This window comes from Pseudophryne corroboree, chromosome 4, assembly GCF_028390025.1.
Source record: "Pseudophryne corroboree isolate aPseCor3 chromosome 4, aPseCor3.hap2, whole genome shotgun sequence".
Taxonomy (NCBI): domain Eukaryota; kingdom Metazoa; phylum Chordata; class Amphibia; order Anura; family Myobatrachidae; genus Pseudophryne; species Pseudophryne corroboree.
The window spans coordinates 441,544,497-441,563,486 of record NC_086447.1 but is presented as its reverse complement, the minus strand read 5'-3'; the positions used below and the strand labels follow the sequence as shown (position 1 = coordinate 441,563,486).

Genomic DNA, 18,990 nt, shown 5'->3' with positions numbered 1-18,990 from the left:
AGGGTTTAGGCTAGGCCTCTTATCTCCAGTGAAGGGCAATCTTAATGCTTTACAGTCCCTGTTGGTGTAATGGTCAGGCATCAGAATAATTTTGTCCATATAGTGTAGTACAGGGGCGGCCAACCAGTCAGTGACAAAGAGCAAAAAAACCTTGTTAGGTACGTCAAAGAGCCGACATCGAGCCGAAGGCGCCCATGCAAAAATGGAATGTGGCCTTGGGCCTGCTAGACCACGCCCCTGGTATAAAATACATTGAAAAGGCCAGAACGACATAAAATAAAAAATAAACGTCAGATCCATTGAAAAAGCCACTTTCACATCAAATAATTTAAAAAGCCAGATTCACATAATAAACTTAAGTTCCCACATGTGTCACTCCAGCCAGCTCCCCATGTGACACTCCTGATAGCACCCTCCTATGTCACTCCAGCCAGCTCTCCATGTGACACTCCTGCTAGCACCTTCCTATGTCACTCCTGCCAGCACCCCCCATGTCACTCCAGCCAGCTCTTCCATGTGTCACTCCTGCCAGGACCCTCCTGTGTCACTCCAGCCAGCTCCCCATGTGACACTCCTGATAGCACCCTCCTATGTCACTCCAGCCAGCTCCCCCGTGTCACTCCTACTAGCACCCTCCTGTCACTCCAGCCAGCTCTCCATGTGACACTCCTGCTAGCACCTTCCTATGTCACTCCTGCCAGCACCCCCCATGTCACTCCAGCCAGCTCTCCCATGTGTCTCTCCTGCCAGGACCCTTCTGTGTCACTCCAGCCAGCTCCGCCTTGTGTCACTGTAGCCCATCCTCATGTGTCACTAAAGTTCCCCCACCAAGTCGTGCCATTGCTGCAGCCCCTAATGTGTCCTCTGTTTGCTGGTGGGTGTCTCGCCTCTAGTATCTGGCTCCTTCAGTTTTCAGTCCCTGTAGTGCTGCTGCATGTCTGGCTGGAGTGTAGCAGTTTCTGTATCTGTTGTGGTCTCATGATTTATACCCCTTTTCCACTAGCTCAAAAAACACGGGTAAATGCACGGGGGCGCGCATTTACCCGTGTTTTTGGCAAGTGGAAAAGGGTCAACCCGGATCAAGTGACCCGTGAATCCTACCCGGCTATTTACCTGGGTAGGACACGGGAATGATCCGGGTAGGGTGTAGTGTAAACGGGAGCCGTGTCGATGCGACACGGCTCCCGTTTACACTGTATGGATGGGCGGTGCTGGGAGATCATGTGATCTCCCTGCGCCGCCCCTGCCGTGTAGCTAGAAGCGTCACCAACCCGGCATATGCCGGGTTGTGACTGCTGATGGGAAAGGGACCGAGCACGGGTCGCAGCAGGGGGCAGCTCCCGTGTCAGGCTCCCGGCTGCGACCCGTGCTCGTAGGTGTAAAAGGGGTATTAGAGTGTTGGGAGCCACATTTAAATAAAGAAAGAGCCTCATGCGGCTCAAGAGCCACTGGTTGGCCACCGCTGGTGTAGTATGACATAGGGGCTTATGTAGTAGCCTGCAAGCTACAGGAATTCCAATGAGTCTGCCCATATTTTAAAAGTGCAATCATTTTCAAGGCAAATTCAACCTGCCTTTTAAATTACTGCCCCTTTAAAAATATGGGCAGACTTGCCAGACGCTCGAAGGCTATTACATAAGGCCCTCCTTACGTGTGACTGACGTTTCAAACGATGCAATAAAGTGACATTCATGTAACTTCTGCATTTAGGCCCAATGACAGCTGTCAGTAAAAGAACACTCAAATTAAATAATATGTAGTTACTGTTATGGCCCATGAAGGTTCTGTGTATTTAGTAGCATATTTGGGATTAGATAGATAACCTCAAGTAATCAGAAAGCTAAAAAAAAAAAAAAAAAATAAGAATTTACTTACCGATAATTCTATTTCTCGGAGTCCGTAGTGGATGCTGGGGTTCCTGAAAGGACCATGGGGAATAGCGGCTCCGCAGGAGACAGGGCACAAAAAGTAAAGCTTTAGGATCAGGTGGTGTGCACTGGCTCCTCCCCCTATGACCCTCCTCCAAGCCTCAGTTAGGATACTGTGCCCGGACGAGCGTACACAATAAGGAAGGATTTTGAATCCCGGGTAAGACTCATACCAGCCACACCAATCACACCGTACAACCTGTGATCTGAACCCAGTTAACAGTATGATAACAGCGGAGCCTCTGAAAAGATGGCTCACAACAATAATAACCCGATTTTTGTAACTATGTACAAGTATTGCAGACAATCCGCACTTGGGATGGGCGCCCAGCATCCACTACGGACTCCGAGAAATAGAATTATCGGTAAGTAAATTCTTATTTTCTCTATCGTCCTAGTGGATGCTGGGGTTCCTGAAAGGACCATGGGGATAATACCAAAGCTCCCAAACGGGCGGGAGAGTGCGGATGACTCTGCAGCACCGAATGAGAGAACTCCAGGTCCTCCTTAGCCAGGGTATCAAATTTGTAGGATTTTACCAACGTGTTTGCCCCTGACTAAATAGCCGCTCGGCAAAGTTGTAAAGCCGAGACCCCTCGGGCAGCCGCCCAAGATAAGCCCACCTTCCTTGTGGAATGGGCATTTACATATTTTGGCTGTGGCAGGCCTGCCACAGAATGTGCAAGCTGAATTGTATTACACATCCAACTAGCAATAGTCTGCTTAGAAGCAAGAGCACCCAGTTTGTTGGGTGCATACAGGATAACAGCAAGTCAGTTTTCCTGACTCCAGCCGTCCTGGAACCTATATTTACAGGGCCCTGACAACATCTAGCAACCTGGAGTCCTCCAAGTCCCTAGTAGGCGCAAGGCACCAAAATAAGCTGGTTCAGGTGAAACACTGACACCACCTTAGGGAGAGAACTGGGGACGAGTCCGCAGCTCTGCCCTGTCCAAATGGACAACCAGATATGGGCTTTTTTGAGAAAAAAACCACCAATTTGACACTCGCCTGGTCCAGGCCAGGGCCAAGAGCATGGTCACTTTTCATGTGAGATGCTTCAAATCCACAGATTTGACTGGTTTTAAACCAATGTGATTTGAGGAATCCCAGAACTACGTTGAGATCCCACAGTGCCACTGGAGGCACAAAAGGGGGTTGTATATGCAATACTCCCTTGACAAACTTCTGGACTTCAGGAACTGAAGCCACTTCTTTCTGGAAGAAAATCGACAGGGCCGAAATTTGAACCTTAATGGACCCCAATTTGAGGCCCATAGACACTCCTGTTTGCAGGAAATGCAGGAATCGACCGAGTTGAAATTTCTTCGTGGGGCCTTTCTGGCCTCACACCACGCAACATATTTTTGCCACATGTGGTGATAATGTTGTGCGGTCACCTCCTTTCTGGCTTTGACCAGGGTAGGAATGACCTCTTCCGGAATGCCTTTTTCCCTTAGGATCCGGCGTTCCACCGCCATGCCGTCAAACGCAGCTGCGGTAAGTCTTGGAACAGACCTGGTACTTGCTGAAACAAGTCTCTTCTTAGCGGCAGAGGCCATAAGTCCTCTGTGAGCATCTCTTGAAGTTCCGGGTACCAAGTCCTTCTTGGCCAATCCGGAGCCATGAGTATAGTTCTTACTCCTCTACGTCTTATAAGTCTCAGTACCTTAGGTATGAGAAGCAGAGGATGGAACACATACACCGACTGGCACATCCATGGTGTTACCAGAACGTCCACAGCTATTGCCTGAGGGTCTCTTAACCTGGCGCAATACCTGTCCCGTTTTTTGTTCAGACGGGACGCCATCATGTCCACCTTTGGTATTTCCCAACGGTTTACAATCATGTGGAAAACTTCCCGATGAAGTTTCCACTCTGCCGGGTGGAGGTCGTGCCTGCTGAGGAAGTCTGCTTCCCAGTTTCCATTCCCGGAATGAAACACTGCTGACAGTGCTATCACATGATTTTCCGCCCAGCGAAAAGTCCTTGCAGTTTTTGCCATTGCCCTCCTGCTTCTTGTGCCGCCCTGTCTATTTACGTGGGCGACTGCCGTGATGTTTTTCCCACTGGATCAATACCGGCTGACCTTGAAGCAGAGGTCTTGCTAAGCTTAGAGTATTATAAATTTACCCTTAGCTCCAGTATATTTATGTGGAGAAAAGTCTCCAGACTTGATCACACTCCCTGGAAATTTTTTCCTTGTGTGACTGCTCCCCAGCCTCTCGGGCTGGCCTCCGTGGTCACCAGCATCCAATCCTGAATGCCGAATCTGCGGCCCTCTAGAAGATGAGCACTCTGTAACCACCACAGGAGAGACACCCTTGTCCTTGGATATAGGGTTATCCGCTGATGCATCTGAAGATGCGATCCGGACCATTTGTCCAGCAGATCCCACTGAAAAATTCTTGCGTGAAATCTGCCGAATGGAATTGCTTCGTAGGAAGTCACCATCTTTACCAGGACCCTTGTGCAATGATGCACTGATTTTAGGAGGTTCCTGACTAGCTCGGATAACTCCCTGGCTTTCTCTTCCGGGAGAAACACCTTTTTCTGGACTGTGTCCAGAATCATCCCTAGGCACAGCAGACTTGTCGTCGGGATCAGCTGCGATTTTGGAATATTTAGAATCCACCCGTGCTGTTGTAGCAGTATCCGAGATAGTGCTACTCCGACCTCCAACTGTTCCCTGGACTTTGCCCTTATCAGGAGATCGTCCAAGTAAGGGATAATTAAGACGCCTTTTCTTCGAAGAAGAATCATCATTTCGGCCATTACCTTGGTAAAGACCCGGGGTGCCGTGGACAATCCAAACGGCAGCGTCTGAAACTGATAGTGACAGTTCTGTACCACGAACCTGAGGTACCCTTAGTGAGAAGGGCAAATTTTGGACATGGAGGTAAGCATCCCTGATGTCTCGGGACACTATATAGTCCCCTTCTTCCTGGTTCGTTATCACTGCTCTGAGTGACTCCATCTTGATTTGAACCTTTGTAAGTGTTCAAATTTTTTTAGATTTAGAATAGGTCTCACCTAGCCTTCTGGCTTCAGTACCACAATATAATGTGGAATAATACCCCTTTTCTTGTTGTAGGAGGGGTAATTTGATTATCACCTGCTGGGAATACAGCTTGTGAATTGTTTCCCATACTGCCTCCTTGTCGGAGGGAGACCTTGGTAAACCAGACTTCAGGAGCCTGCGAAGGGGAAACGTCTCGACATTCCAATCTGTACCCCTGGGATACTACATGTAGGATCCAGGGGTCCTGTACGGTCCCAGCGTCATGCTGAGAGCTTGGCAGAAGCGGTGGAACGCTTCTGTTCCTGGGAATGGGCTGCCTGCTGCAGTCTTCTTCCCTTTCCTCTATCCCTGGGCAGATATGACTCTTATAGGGACGAAAGGACTGAGGCTGAAAAGACGGTGTCTTTTTCTGCAGAGATGTGACTTAGGGTAAAAACGGTGGATTTTCCAGCAGTTGCCGTGGCCACCAGGTCCGATGGACCGACCCCAAATAACTCCTCTTCCTTTATACGGCAATACACCTTTGTGCCGTTTGGAATCTGCATCACCTGACCACTGTCGTGTCCATAAACATCTTCTGGCAGATATGGACATCGCACTTACTCTTGATGCCAGAGTGCAAATATCCCTCTGTGCATCTCGCATATATAGAAAATGCATCCTTTAAATGCTCTATAGTCAATAAAATACTGTCCCTGTCAAGGGTATCAATATTTTTAGTCAGGGAATCCGACCAAGCCACCCCAGCTCTGCACATCCAGGCTGAGGCGATCGCTGGTCGCAGTATAACACCAGTATGTGTGTATATACTTTTTATGATATTTTCCAGCCTCCTGTCAGCTGGCTCCTTGAGGACGGCCCTATCTATAGACGGTACCGCCACTTGTTTTGATAAGCGTGTGAGCGCCTTATCCACCCTAAGGGGTGTTTCCCAACGCGCCCTAACTTCTGGCGGGAAAGGGTATACCGCCCATAATTTTCTATCGGGGGGAACCCACGCATCATCACACACTTCATTTAATTTATCTGATTCAGGAAAAACTACGGTAGTTTTTTCACATCCCACATAATACCCTCTTTTGTGGTACTTGTAGTATCAGAAATATGTAACACCTCCTTCATTGCCCTTAACGTGTGGCCCTAATAAGGAATACGTTTGTTTATTCACCGTCGACACTGGATTCAGTGTCCGTGTCTGTGTCTGTGTCGACCGACTAAAGTAAACGGGCGTTTTAAAAACCCCTGACGGTGTTTCTGAGACGTCTGGACCGGTACTAATTGTTTGTCGGCCGTCTCATGTCGTCAACCGACCTTGCAGCGTGTTGACATTATCACGTAATTCCCTAAATAAGCCATCCATTCCGGTGTCGACTCCCTAGAGAGTGACATCACCATTACAGGCAATTGCTCCGCCTCCTCACCAACATCGTCCTCCTACATGTCGACACACACGTACCGACACACAGCACACACACAGGGAATGCTCTGATAGAGGACAGGACCCACTAGCCCTTTGGAGAGACAGAGGGAGAGTTTGCCAGCACACACCAAAAACGCTATAATTATATAGGGACAACCTTATATAAGTGTTTTCCCTTATAGCATCTTTTATATATTTCTAACGCCAAATTAGTGCCCCCCCTCTCTGTTTTAACCCTGTTTCTGTAGTGCAGTGCAGGGGAGAGCCTGGGAGCCTTCCCTCCAGCCTTTCTGTGAGGGAAAATGGCGCTGTGTGCTGAGGAGATAGGCCCCGCCCCTTTTTCGGCGGGCTCGTCTCCCGCTCTTTAATGGATTCTGGCAGGGGTTAAATATCTCCATATAGCCCCCGGAGGCTATATGTGAGGTATTTTTAGCCAAAAAAGGTTTTCATTTGCCTCCCAGGGCGCCCCCCTCCCAGCGCCCTGCACCCTCAGTGACTGCCGTGTGAAGTGTGCTGAGAGGAAATGGCGCACAGCTGCAGTGCTGTGCGCTACCTTAAGAAGACTGAGGAGTCTTCTGCCGCCGATTCTGGACCTCTTCTCGTTTCAGCATCTGCAAGGGGGCCGGCGGCGAGGCTCCGGTGACCATCCAGGCTGTACCTGTGATCGTCCCTCTGGAGCTAATGTCCAGTAGCCAAAGAAGCCAATCCATCCTGCACGCAGGTGAGTTCACTTCTTCTCCCCTAAGTCCCTCGTTGCAGTGATCCTGTTGCCAGCAGGACTCACTGTAAAATAAAAAACCTAAGCTAAACTTTTCTAAGCAGCTCTTTAGGAGAGCCACCTAGATTGCACCCTTCTCGGCCGGGCACAAAAATCTAACTGAGGCTTGGAGGAGGGTCATAGGGGGAGGAGCCAGTGCACACCACCTGATCCTAAAGCTTTACTTTTTGTGCCCTGTCTCCTGCGGAGCCGCTATTCCCCATGGTCCTTTCAGGAACCCCAGCATCCACTAGGACGATAGAGAAATAATAATTGCAAACTCGAAATTGAAGCCATCATGCATGAACAAACTGTTGGCCATAGGCCCTCCTCACAGCTGAACTTAAGCACTGTTAAGTACTGGACAACTGTCTCATCCAACAACACAGCTTTCTACAGGTTTAGAAGGCCACCCCTGTAAGCAATGTCTTTGCCCTAAAAAGTATTGTATAACAGAATATAAATGAGACATGGAACTTACCCTTTGCACTGAAGCTTTATATATTTTATACCTTCCTTTTCTATATCACTTCGATCATAGAATCTTGTAGTGTTAGTCAAATCGATCAGCAGTCCCATTTTTACCTGAAAAAAATAAAGATTATATAAAGTAATACTCAATGGTTGGATTGTTAAACATACAGGACATTTTTAATTTATTTATTTTTAAATCCAGTACAGCGTGTACAATAGACATTATCTGTACCCCCTATACATGAGCGGTTCTAGGCACGGCAAGCAGGGCGTGTGCCATGGCACTGCGGCCTGCGGGTGCGGCCGCAGTCACCCCGCAGGCGCCCGCAGCCCACCCGCACCCCGCCCCTTGGCTGCAGCAGACACTGTGGGCTGTGTGGGTGCCCGGTGCAGCCGGCGCCATTGACAGACGCTAAAGGTCATAATTGAGCTCTAGTGTCTGTGCGGCACTATGGGAGAGACGTCATGACATCGCTCCCATAGAGAGGAGCGGGCGGCCAGAGACGGAGCAGCAGCAGGGTTGGCGAGTATTGTATGGGGTTTTTTTTGGTTTGTAAGCAGCGCCACTAGGGGCACACCTACAGGGGGCACAGCTAAAGGGGGTACAACTACAGGGGACACAGCTGTGGCCACACCCCTTCCCTATGAAGCCACACCCTATTTTTGTGCGCACGCTAACTCTGTATTACCTGTCTGGTTACTTTGTCATAATCTAGGCAATCAAAATAAAGACACCCTAATGTCGACAGGTGCCTTATTTAGACAACAAAAATGTTGACATGTACTAAATGTCAACAAACAATATGTAGTCACAATGTCGATAGGGAGATAGTGTGTATATGGCCATATTGTAGACAATTAATAAATAGACAGGACGAAATGTCGACCGGGTCAAATTTGGACATTTAAAACATAGAAAACTAAAAAAAAATAGACAGCGTTAAAATGTTGAGTCAAAATAAGGCAGTCACTGCTAAAAGCCAGCTTCCAAATAGTCAGCCAAATGCTGGAATCCCTTGAAAAGCACCACTCCGTTAAAAAAAACAACAGAAACAAACCCTGGGCTAAAAGGGTGCAGGGTTAATGGTCATAAAATAGTTAAAATATTGTTCTATATAGGTGGCCAACAAGTCCCAGAAAGCCTGTTCCGGTATCACGGCACTTGTAGAACTCAAGTACCAGCATACCTAGACATAAAGGGCCCGCTGGCACCTGTAGTCTGCCTGCAAAGAAAATAGGAATTTAATACATACCGGTAATTTCTTTTCTCGCAGTCCATAGTGGATACTGGGAATTTACTTTAGTACCATGGCGTATAGATCAGGTCCACTGGAGCCTGGCACTTTAAGAAAACATTAGTGTGTGCTGGCTCCTCCCCTCTATGCCCCTCCTAGCAGATTCAGTCTAGGAAAACTGTTCCCGAGGAGACGGATATACCATGAGAGAAGGAATATACAACAAGATAGTGGTGAGGTAACGAACCAACACACAACAGTAACAAAAGATAGCAGCGCTAAGCAGAACAGAGGATAGCCAAGCTAATCAAACATGGAACAGGGACAGCAACAGCAGACCTAACCAAGAACACTTACAACCAGTATCCATTACGGACTACGAGAAAAGGAATTACCGGTAAGTATTAAATTCCTATTTTCTCTAACGTCCTAGTGGATACTGGGAATGTACTTTAGTACCATGGGGAAGTCCCAAAGCTCCCAGAACGGGTGGGAGAGTGCTGAGACCACTGCAAAACCGCCTGACCAAACTGAAGGTCATCACTGGCCAAGGTGTCGAACCTATAGACGTGTTCGACCCTGACCAGGTAGCTGCACAGCACAACTGTAGGGCCAAGACACCCCGGGCGGACGCCCAGGAAGAACCCACAGATCTTGTGGAGTGGGCTCGACAGAACTCGGTAGCGGCAATACTGCCAAAGAATAGGCTCGCTGAATGGTCAATCTAAGCCAACGAGCAATGGACTGCTTAGAGGCAGGACATCCAATTTTGGTAGCGTCATAAAGGGCAAATAGCGAGTCAGACTACCTGTGACAGGCTGTCCTCCTGACATAAATCCGCAAAGCCCTCACAACATCCAAAAGGACTTTGGAGCAACCGCCGTATCCAACATTTTCGGGACCACAATTGGCTTGTGTGAAAAGCCGAAACCACCTTCGGCACAAACTGCGGGCGAATCCTGAGCTCCGCCCTATCCTCATGAAACATCAAATATGGGTTCTTACAAGATAAGGCACCCAAGTCAGACACCCATCTAGCAGAAGCTAGAGCCAGCAACATGACAGTCTTCCAAGTAAGATATTTCAGGTCCACCCTGTGCAAGGGGTTCAAACCAGTGCGACTGGAGAAAGTTTAAGACCACATTGAGATCCCACGGAGCTGTGGGAAGGAAAAAGGGTGGTTGAATGCGGAGAACCCCCTTCAGAAATGTCTGTACTTCTGGAAGCACAACCAGCTGTTTCTGGAAGGAGATGGAGAGAAATGAAATCTGAACCTTGATGGAGCCTAACCTTAGACCCATATCCATGCCTGCTTGCAGGAAGAGCAGAAAACGGCCAAGCCGAAACTCCGCAGGAGAATATTTTCTACCCTTACACCAGGAAACGTATTTCTTCCAGATAAGGTGGTAATATTTAGACGTGACCACCTTACGGGCCTGGACCATAGCGGAGATAACCTTGGACGGAAGACCTTTCCTGGCTAGAATCTCCCTCTCAACTTCCAAGCCGTCAAACGTAGCCACAGTAAGTCTGGATAAACAAATGGCCCTTGTTGAAGAAGGTCCTTGAGAAGCAGCGGAGGCAAGGGTTCCTCCAGAGACATGGTCAGGAGGTCTGTATACCAGGACCGTCGAGGCCAATCTGGGGCAATCAGAACTGCCTGAACTCTTTCCCTTTTTAGAACTCTGGGAATGAGGGGAATTGGAGGAAACAGGCACACGAACTGGTAAGACCACGGAGCCGTCAGAGCGTCCACTGCTGCAGCCTGCGGATCCCTTGTCCTGGAACAGTAATGACGGAGCTTCTTGTTGAGGCGAGAAGCCATCAGATCTATCTGTGGACAGCCCCACCGGTGAACCAGTTATTGAAACACCCGAGGGTGAAGGCCCTATTCCCCTGGATGGAGGTCGTGCCTGCTGAGGAAGTCCGCTTCCCAATTGTCCACGCCTGGAATGGATATGGCCGAGATGGCCCTTGCGTTGGCTTCCGCCCAGAGGAGTATCCGTGACACCTCTCGCATTGCGGCCCTGCTTCTTGTTCCTCCCTGCCGGTTTATGTACGCCACCGCCGTGGAGTTGTCCGACTGTACCTGAATGGCCTGATTTCGGAGTAGATAGGAGGCCTGCAGAAGAGTATTGTAAATTGCCCTGAGTTCCAGAACATTTATCGGTAGTGCAGATTCCTGACACGACCACTCTCCCTGGAACTGAGCCCCTGGGTCACGGCGCCCCAACCTCGGAGGCTGGCATCAGTAGAGTCCAGGACTGGATACTGAAACTCCGACCCTCCACAAGGTGAGAGACTTGTAGCCACCATAACAGAGATCCGTGATTTTGGCGACAGCTATACTCTGGTGCATGTGAGACCCTGACCACTTGTCCAGCAGATCCAGCTGGAACAGGGGGGCATGGAACCTGCCATACTGGATTGAGGCCACCATCTTGCCCAGTAGGCGAATGCAAAGAGGAATCGAGATTTGGTGAGGTCCGTGTACCGAGCGGACCATAGCCTGGATTGTCAAAGCCTTGTCCAAGGGGAGGAATACTTTCTGAGCTATCGTGTCCAGAATCATGCCCAGGAACTGGATTCTTTGTGACGGTTCCAGGTGAGACTTCTGGAAATTTAGGAACCACCCGAAAGCAGACGAGTAGTCAAGTCTATGATGTGTAGCAGACGTTCCTTGGAGACTGCCTTTATCAGGAGTCCAAATAGGGGACTATGTTGACTCCCATCCTGCACAATTGCAGCATCATCTCTGCCATAACTTTTGTGAATACCCTTGGGGCTGTGGAGAGACCTAAGGGTAAGGCCTGAAACTGGAAGTGGTGGTCCAGTACAGCGAACCGGAGGCAAGTCTGATGAGGCAGCCATATGGCGACATCCAGGGTTAATAAAAACTCCCCCTTCTCCAGCCCAAAGACCACCGCTCTCAGGGACTCCATCTTGAATTTGAACACGCGTAGATACGGGTTCAGAGATTTTAGGTTCAAGATGGGCCGTACCAAACCGTCCGGTTTCGGTACAACAAAAAGACTGGAGTAAAAACCCCTGTTGTGCAACAGGGGCGGTACTGGGACCACAACCCCCGTTCGTAGCAGTTTTTGAATGGCGTCTTACAAGGTAACCCTTGCTATGTATGAAGGGTAAGCTTAACTTAAGAATCTGTGAGGAGGTAGTGCTTGAAATTCCAACCGGTATCCTTCGGATATGAGGTCCCTCACTCAAGGATCACGGCAGGACTGTGTCCACACATGGACAAAGTGTTGAAGGCGAGCACCTACCTGAAAGTCTCCCTGCTGTTTGGGCCAACCATCACGCGGAGGGCTTCGTGGCTGAGGATTCAGAGATCAGGTCTACAGACCCAGCAGCCTCTGGTTTACGGGACTTACTTCGATTTCCTCTGGCGGCATTTGAGGCTCCTCTAGCTCTGCCTCTAAATCTAGCCACACGAAAAGACTGCAGAGAAGGCCCAGGGTCTAGCAGGAGGCGCAGCAGACAGCAGAAAGGTAGACTTTCCAGCCGTTGCTTGAGAAATCCACTTGTTCAGTTTTTCCCCAAATAAGGCCTCGCCTGTAAAAAGAAGATTCTCCACGCCTTCTTGGAATCAGCATCCGCTGACCATTGTCGAAGCCACAGAGCCCTGCGGGACAAGACAAGACCGCCATAGCTGTGGTACAGCCATTAAATAGAAACAATTCTTTAATAGCCTCACCCAATGTTCGCAGCATCCTGGATAAGATGCAGCAGTGTCTCTGGAGGAGACAGTAAAACCCATTTATTATATCATCAGACCATTTTAGCATGGCCCTTGAAATCCAGCCATGTGCAATAGTGGGCCTCTGTGCTACGCCCACAGCAATAATAGGATTTTAATACCTACCGGTAAATCCTTTTCTCCTAGTCCGTAGAGGATGCTGGGGTCCACTTCAGTACCATGGGCACTTTAAGACTTTTCAAGGGTGTGAACTGGCTCCTCCCTCTATGCCCCTCCTCCAGACCTCAGTTATAGGAACTGTGCCCAGGGAGACGGACATTTCGAGGAAAGAATTTACTTTTATACTAATGGTGAGATTCATACCAGCTCACACCTCAACCATGCCGCACAATATGGCATTCAACATGACCCACGCCAACAGGCATGAACCATTTACAGCAACATGCTGAAAACAAATGAAACAACTTGTGTAACTATAAAGAACAAACTGCAGGTAAAGTACGCACTGGGTCGGGTGCCCAGCATCCTCTACGGACTGGGAGAAAATAAGATTTTACTTACCGATAAATCTATTTCTCGTAGTCCGTAGTGGATGCTGGGGACTCCGTCAGGACCATGGGGATTAGCGGCTCCGCAGGAGACAGGGCACAAAAGTAAAAGCTTTAGGATCAGGTGGTGTGCACTGGCTCCTCCCCCCATGACCCTCCTCCAAGCCTCAGTTAGGATACTGTGCCCGGACGAGCGTACACAATAAGGAAGGATTTTGAATCCCGGGTAAGACTCATACCAGCCACACCAATCACACTGTACAACCTGTGATCTGAACCCAGTTAACAGCATGATAACAGCGGAGCCTCTGAAAAGATGGCTCACAACAATAATAACCCGATTTTTGTAACAATAACTATGTACAAGTATTGCAGACAATCCGCACTTGGGATGGGCGCCCAGCATCCACTACGGACTACGAGAAATAGATTTATCGGTAAGTAAAATCTTATTTTCTCTGACGTCCTAGTGGATGCTGGGGACTCCGTCAGGACCATGGGGATTATACCAAAGCTCCCAAACGGGCGGGAGAGTGCGGATGACTCTGCAGCACCGAATGAGAGAACTCCAGGTCCTCTTTAGCCAGGGTATCAAATTTGTAGAATTTTACAAACGTGTTCTCCCCCGACCACGTAGCTGCTCGGCAGAGTTGTAATGCCGAGACCCCTCGGGCAGCCGCCCAGGATGAGCCCACCTTCCTTGTGGAATGGGCCTTGACAGATTTAGGCTGTGGCAGGCCTGCCACAGAATGTGCAAGTTGAAATGTGCTACAAATCCAACGAGCAATCGTCTGCTTAGAAGCAAGAGCACCCAGTTTTGTTGGGTGCATACAGGATAACAGCGAGTCAGTTTTCCTGACTCCAGCAGTCCTGGAAACCTATATTTTCAGGGCCCTGACAACATCTAGCAACTTGGAGTCCTCCAAGTCCCTAGTAGCCGCAGGTACCACAAAAAGCTGGTTCAGGTGAAACGCTGACACCACCTTAGGAAGAAACTGGGGACGAGTCCGCAGCTCTGCCCTGTCCGAATGGACAATCAGATATGGCTTTTGTGAGACAAGGCCGCCAATTCTGACACTCGCCTGGCCGAGGCCAGGGCCAACAGCATGGTCACTTTTCATGCAAGATATTTCAAATCCACAGATTTGAGCGGTTTAAAATGTGATTTGAGGAATCCCAGAACTACGTTGAGATCCCACAGTGCCACTGGAGGCACAACAAGGGGGTTGTATATGCAATACTCCCTTGACAAACTTCTGGACTTCAGGAACTGAAGCCAATTCTTTCTGGAAGAAAATTGACAGGGCCGAAATTTGAACCTTAATGGACCCCAATTTGAGGCCCATAGACACTCCTGTTTGCAGGAAATGCAGGAATCGACCGAGTTGAAATTTCTTCGTGGGGCCTTCCTGGCCTCACACCACGCAACATATTTTCGCCACATGTGGTGATAATGTTTTGCGGTCACCTCCTTCCTGGCTTTGACCAGGGTAGGAATGACCTCTTCCGGAATGCCTTTTTCCCTTAGGATCTGGCGTTCCACCGCCATGCCGTCAAACGCAGCCGCGGTAAGTCTTGGAACAGACCTGGTACTTGCTGAAGCAAGTCCCTTCTTAGCGGCAGAGGCCATGAGTCCTCTGTGAGCATTTCTTGAAGTTCCGGGTGCCACGTCCTTCTTGGCCAATCCGGAGCCACGAGTATAGTTCTTACTCCTCTACGTCTTATAATTCTCAGTACCTTGGTTATGAGAAGCAGAGGAGGGAACACATACACCGACTGGTACACCCACGGTGTTACCAGAACGTCCACAGATATTGCTTGAGGGTCTCTTGACCTGGCGCAATACCTGTCCAGTTTTTTGTTCAGGCGGGACGCCATCATGTCCACCTTTGGTCTTTCCCAACGGTTCACAATCATGTGGAATACTTCCCGATGAAGTCCCCACTCTCCCGGGTGGAGGTCGTGCCTGCTGAGGAAGTCTGCTTCCCAGTTGTCCACTCCCGGAATGAACACTGCTGACAGTGCTATCACATGATTTTTCGCCCAGCGAAGAATCCTTGCAGTTTCTGCCATTGCCCTCCTGCTTCTTGTGCCGCCCTGTCTGTTTACGTGGGCGACTGCCGTGATGTTGTCCCACTGGATCAATACCGGCTGACCTTGAAGCAGAGGTCTTGCTAAGCTTAGAACATTGTAAATTGCCCTTAGCTCCAGTATATTTATGTGGAGAGAAGTCTCCAGACTTGATCACACTCCCTGGAAATTTTTTCCCTGTGTGACTGCTCCCCAGCCTCTCAGGCTGGCATCCGTGGTCACCAGGACCCAGTCCTGAATGCCGAATCTGCGGCCCTTTAGTAGATGAGCACTCTGCAGCCACCGCAGAAGAAACACCCTTGTCCTTGGAGACAGGGTTATCCGCTGATGCATCTGAAGATGCGATCCGGACCATTTTTCCAGCAGATCCCACTGAAAAGTTCTTGCGTGAAATCTACCGAATGGAATCGCTTCGTAAGAAGCCACCATTTTTCCCAGGACCCTTGTGCAATGATGCACTGACACTTTTCCTGGTTTTAGGAGGTTCCTGACTAGCTCGGATAACTCCCTGGCTTTCTTCTCCGGGAGAAACACCTTTTTCTGGACTGTGTCCAGAATCATCCCTAGGAACAGCAGACGTGTCGTCGGAAACAGCTGCGGTTTTGGAATATTTAGAATCCACCCGTGCTGTCGTAGAACTACTTGAGATAGTGCTACTCCGACCTCCAACTGTTCTCTGGACCTTGCCCTTATCAGGAGATCGTCCATTTTCTTTGAAGAAGAATCATCATTTCGGCCATTACCTTGGTAAGGACCCGGGGTGCCGTGGACAATCCAACCGGCAGCGTCTGAAACTGATAGTGACAGTTCTGTACCACGAACCTGAGGTACCCTTGGTGAGAAGGGCAAATTGGGACATGGAGGTAAGCATCCCTGATGTCCCGGGACACCATATAGTCCCCTTCTTTCTGGTTCGCTATCACTGCTCTGAGTGACTCCATCTTGATTTGAACCTTTGTTTAGAATAGGTCTCACCGAGCCGTCTGGCTTCAGTACCACAATATAGTGTGGAATAATACCCCTTTCCTTGTTGTAGGAGGGGTACTTTGATTATCACCTGCTGGGAATACAGCTTGTGAATTGTTTCCACTACTGCCTCCCTGTCGGAGGGAGACGTTGGTAAAGCAGACTTCAGGAACCTGCGAGGGGGAGACGTCTCGAATTTCCAATCTGTACCCCTGGGATACTACTTGTAGGATCCAGGGGTCCACTTGCGAGTGAGCCCACTGCGTGCTGAAACTCTTGAGACGACCCCCCCCCACCGCACCTGAGTCCGCTTGTACGGCCCCAGCGTCATGCTGAGGACTTGGCAGAAGCGGTGGAGGGCTTCTGTTTCTGGGAATGGGCTGCCTGCTGCAGTCTTCTTCCCTTTCCTCTATCCCATGGCAGATATGACTGGCCTTTTGCACGCTTGCCCTTATGGGGACGAAAGGACTGAGGCTGAAAAGACGTTGTCTTTTTCTCCTTTATACGGCAATACTTCCATGTGCCGTTTGGAATCTGCATCACCTGACCACTGTCGTGTCCATAAACAACTTCTGGCAGATATGGACATCGCACTTACTCTTGATGCCAGAGTGCAAATATTCCTCTGTGCATCTCGCATATATAGAAATGCATCCTTTAAATGCTCTATAGTCAGTAAAATACTGTCCCTGTCAAGGGTATCAATATTTTCAGTCAGGGAATCCGACCAAGCCACCCCAGCGCTGCACATCCAGGCTGAGGCGATCGCTGGTCGCAGTATAACACCAGTATGTGTGTATATACTTTTTAGGATATTTTCCAGCCTCCTATCAGCTGGCTCCTTGAGGGCGGCCCTATCTGGAGACGGTACCGCCACTTGTTTTGATAAGCGTGTGAGCGCCTTATCCACCCTAAGGGGTGTTTCCCAACGCGCCCTAACTTCTGGCGGGAAAGGGTATACCGCCAATAATTTTCTATCGGGGGAAACCCACGCATCATCACACACTTCATTTAATTTATCTGATTCAGGAAAAACTACAGGTAGTTTTTTCACACTCCACACAATACCCTTTTTTGTGGTACTTGTAGTATCAGAAATATGTAACACTTCCTTCATTGCCCTTAACAGGTAACGTGTGGCCCTAAAGGAAAATACGTTTGTTTCTTCACCGTCGACACTGGAGTCAGTGTCCGTGTCTGTGTCGACCGACTGAGGTAAAAGGACGTTTTAACGCCCCTGACGGTGTTTGAGACGCCTGGACAGGTACTAATTGGTTTGCCGGCCGTCTCATGTCGTCAACCGACCTTGCAGCGTGTTGACATTATCACGTAATTCCTTAAATAAGCCATCCATTCCGGTGTCGACTCCCTAGAGAGTGACATCACCATTACAGGCAATTGCTCCGCCTCCTCACCAACATCGTCCTCATACATGTCGACACACACGTACCGACACACAGCACACACACAGGGAATGCTCTGATAGAGGACAGGACCCCACTAGCCCTTTGGGGAGACAGAGGGAGAGTTTGCCAGCACACACCAAAAACGCTATAATTATACAGGGACAACCTTTATATAAGTGTTTTTCCCTTATAGCATTTTAATATATATAGTCATATCGCCAAATAAGTGCCCCCCCTCTCTGTTTTAACCCTGTTTCTGTAGTGCAGTGCAGGGGAGAGCCTGGGAGCCTTCCCACCAGCATTTCTGTGAGGGAAAATGGCGCTGTGTGCTGAGGAGAATAGGCCCCGCCCCCTTTTCGGCGGGCTTCTTCTCCCGTTTTTCTGAGACCTGGCAGGGGTTAAATACATCCATATAGCCCCCAGGGGCTATATGTGATGTATTTTTAGCCAGAATAAGGTACTATCATTGCTGCCCAGGGCGCCCCCCCACAGCGCCCTGCACCCTCAGTGACCGCTGCTATGAAGTGTGCTGACAACAATGGCGCACAGCTGCAGTGCTGTGCGCTACCTTATGAAGACTGAAAAGTCTTATGCCGCCGGTTTCTGGACCTCTTCACTTTTCGGCATCTGCAAGGGGGTCGGCGGCGCGGCTCCGGGACAAACCCCAGGGTGAGACCTGTGTTCCGACTCCCTCTGGAGCTAATGGTGTCCAGTAGCCTAAGAAGCCAATCCATCCTGCACGCAGGTGAGTTCACTTCTCTCCCCTAAGTCCCTCGATGCAGTGAGCCTGTTGCCAGCAGGACTCACTGAAAATAAAAAACCTAACAAAACTTTTACTCTAAGCAGCTCTTTAGGAGAGCCACCTAGATTGCACCCTTCTCGGCTGGGCACAAAAATCTAACTGAGGCTTGGAGGAGGGTCATGGGGGGAGGAGCCAGTGCACACCACCTGATCCTAAAGCTTTTACTTTTGTGCCCTGTCTCCTGCGGAGCCGCTAATCCCCATGGTCCTGACGGAGTCCCCAGCATCCACTAGGACGTCAGAGAAAAGGATTTACCGGTAGGTATTAAAATCCTGTTTTCTCATACGTCCTAGAGGATGCTGGGGTCCACTTCAGTACCATGGGGTTATACCAAAGCTCCAGTACGGGCGGGAGAGTGCGGATGACCCTGCAGCACCGATTTACCAAACTTGAGGTCTTCATCGGCCAAAGTGTCAACCTTATAAAATTTTGCAAATGTGTTTGACCCTGACCAAGTAGCTGCTCTGCAAAGTTGTAAAGCCGAGACGCCCCGGGCAGCCGCCCAGGATGAGCCCACTTTCCTAGTAGAATGGGCCTTCACCGACTTCGGTACCGGCAAGTCTGCCGTAGAATGAGCGTGCTGAATTGTCCCTCTGATCCAGCGCGCAATAGTCTGCTTAGAAGCA

At 49.5% G+C, this 18,990-nt stretch overlaps 1 protein-coding gene across 2 annotated transcripts in view; it reads right to left on the bottom strand.

Moving 5' to 3' along the window:
* RNGTT (RNA guanylyltransferase and 5'-phosphatase) overlaps positions 1–18,990 on the bottom strand; it is a 945,165-nt gene that overhangs the window by 874,984 nt on the left and 51,191 nt on the right. For both annotated transcript variants that reach the window (XM_063916923.1, XM_063916922.1), the window contains exon 3: positions 7,609–7,712. In XM_063916923.1, the coding sequence (XP_063772993.1) occupies positions 7,609–7,712 (104 nt within the window). The remainder of the gene's footprint in view (positions 1–7,608; positions 7,713–18,990) is intronic.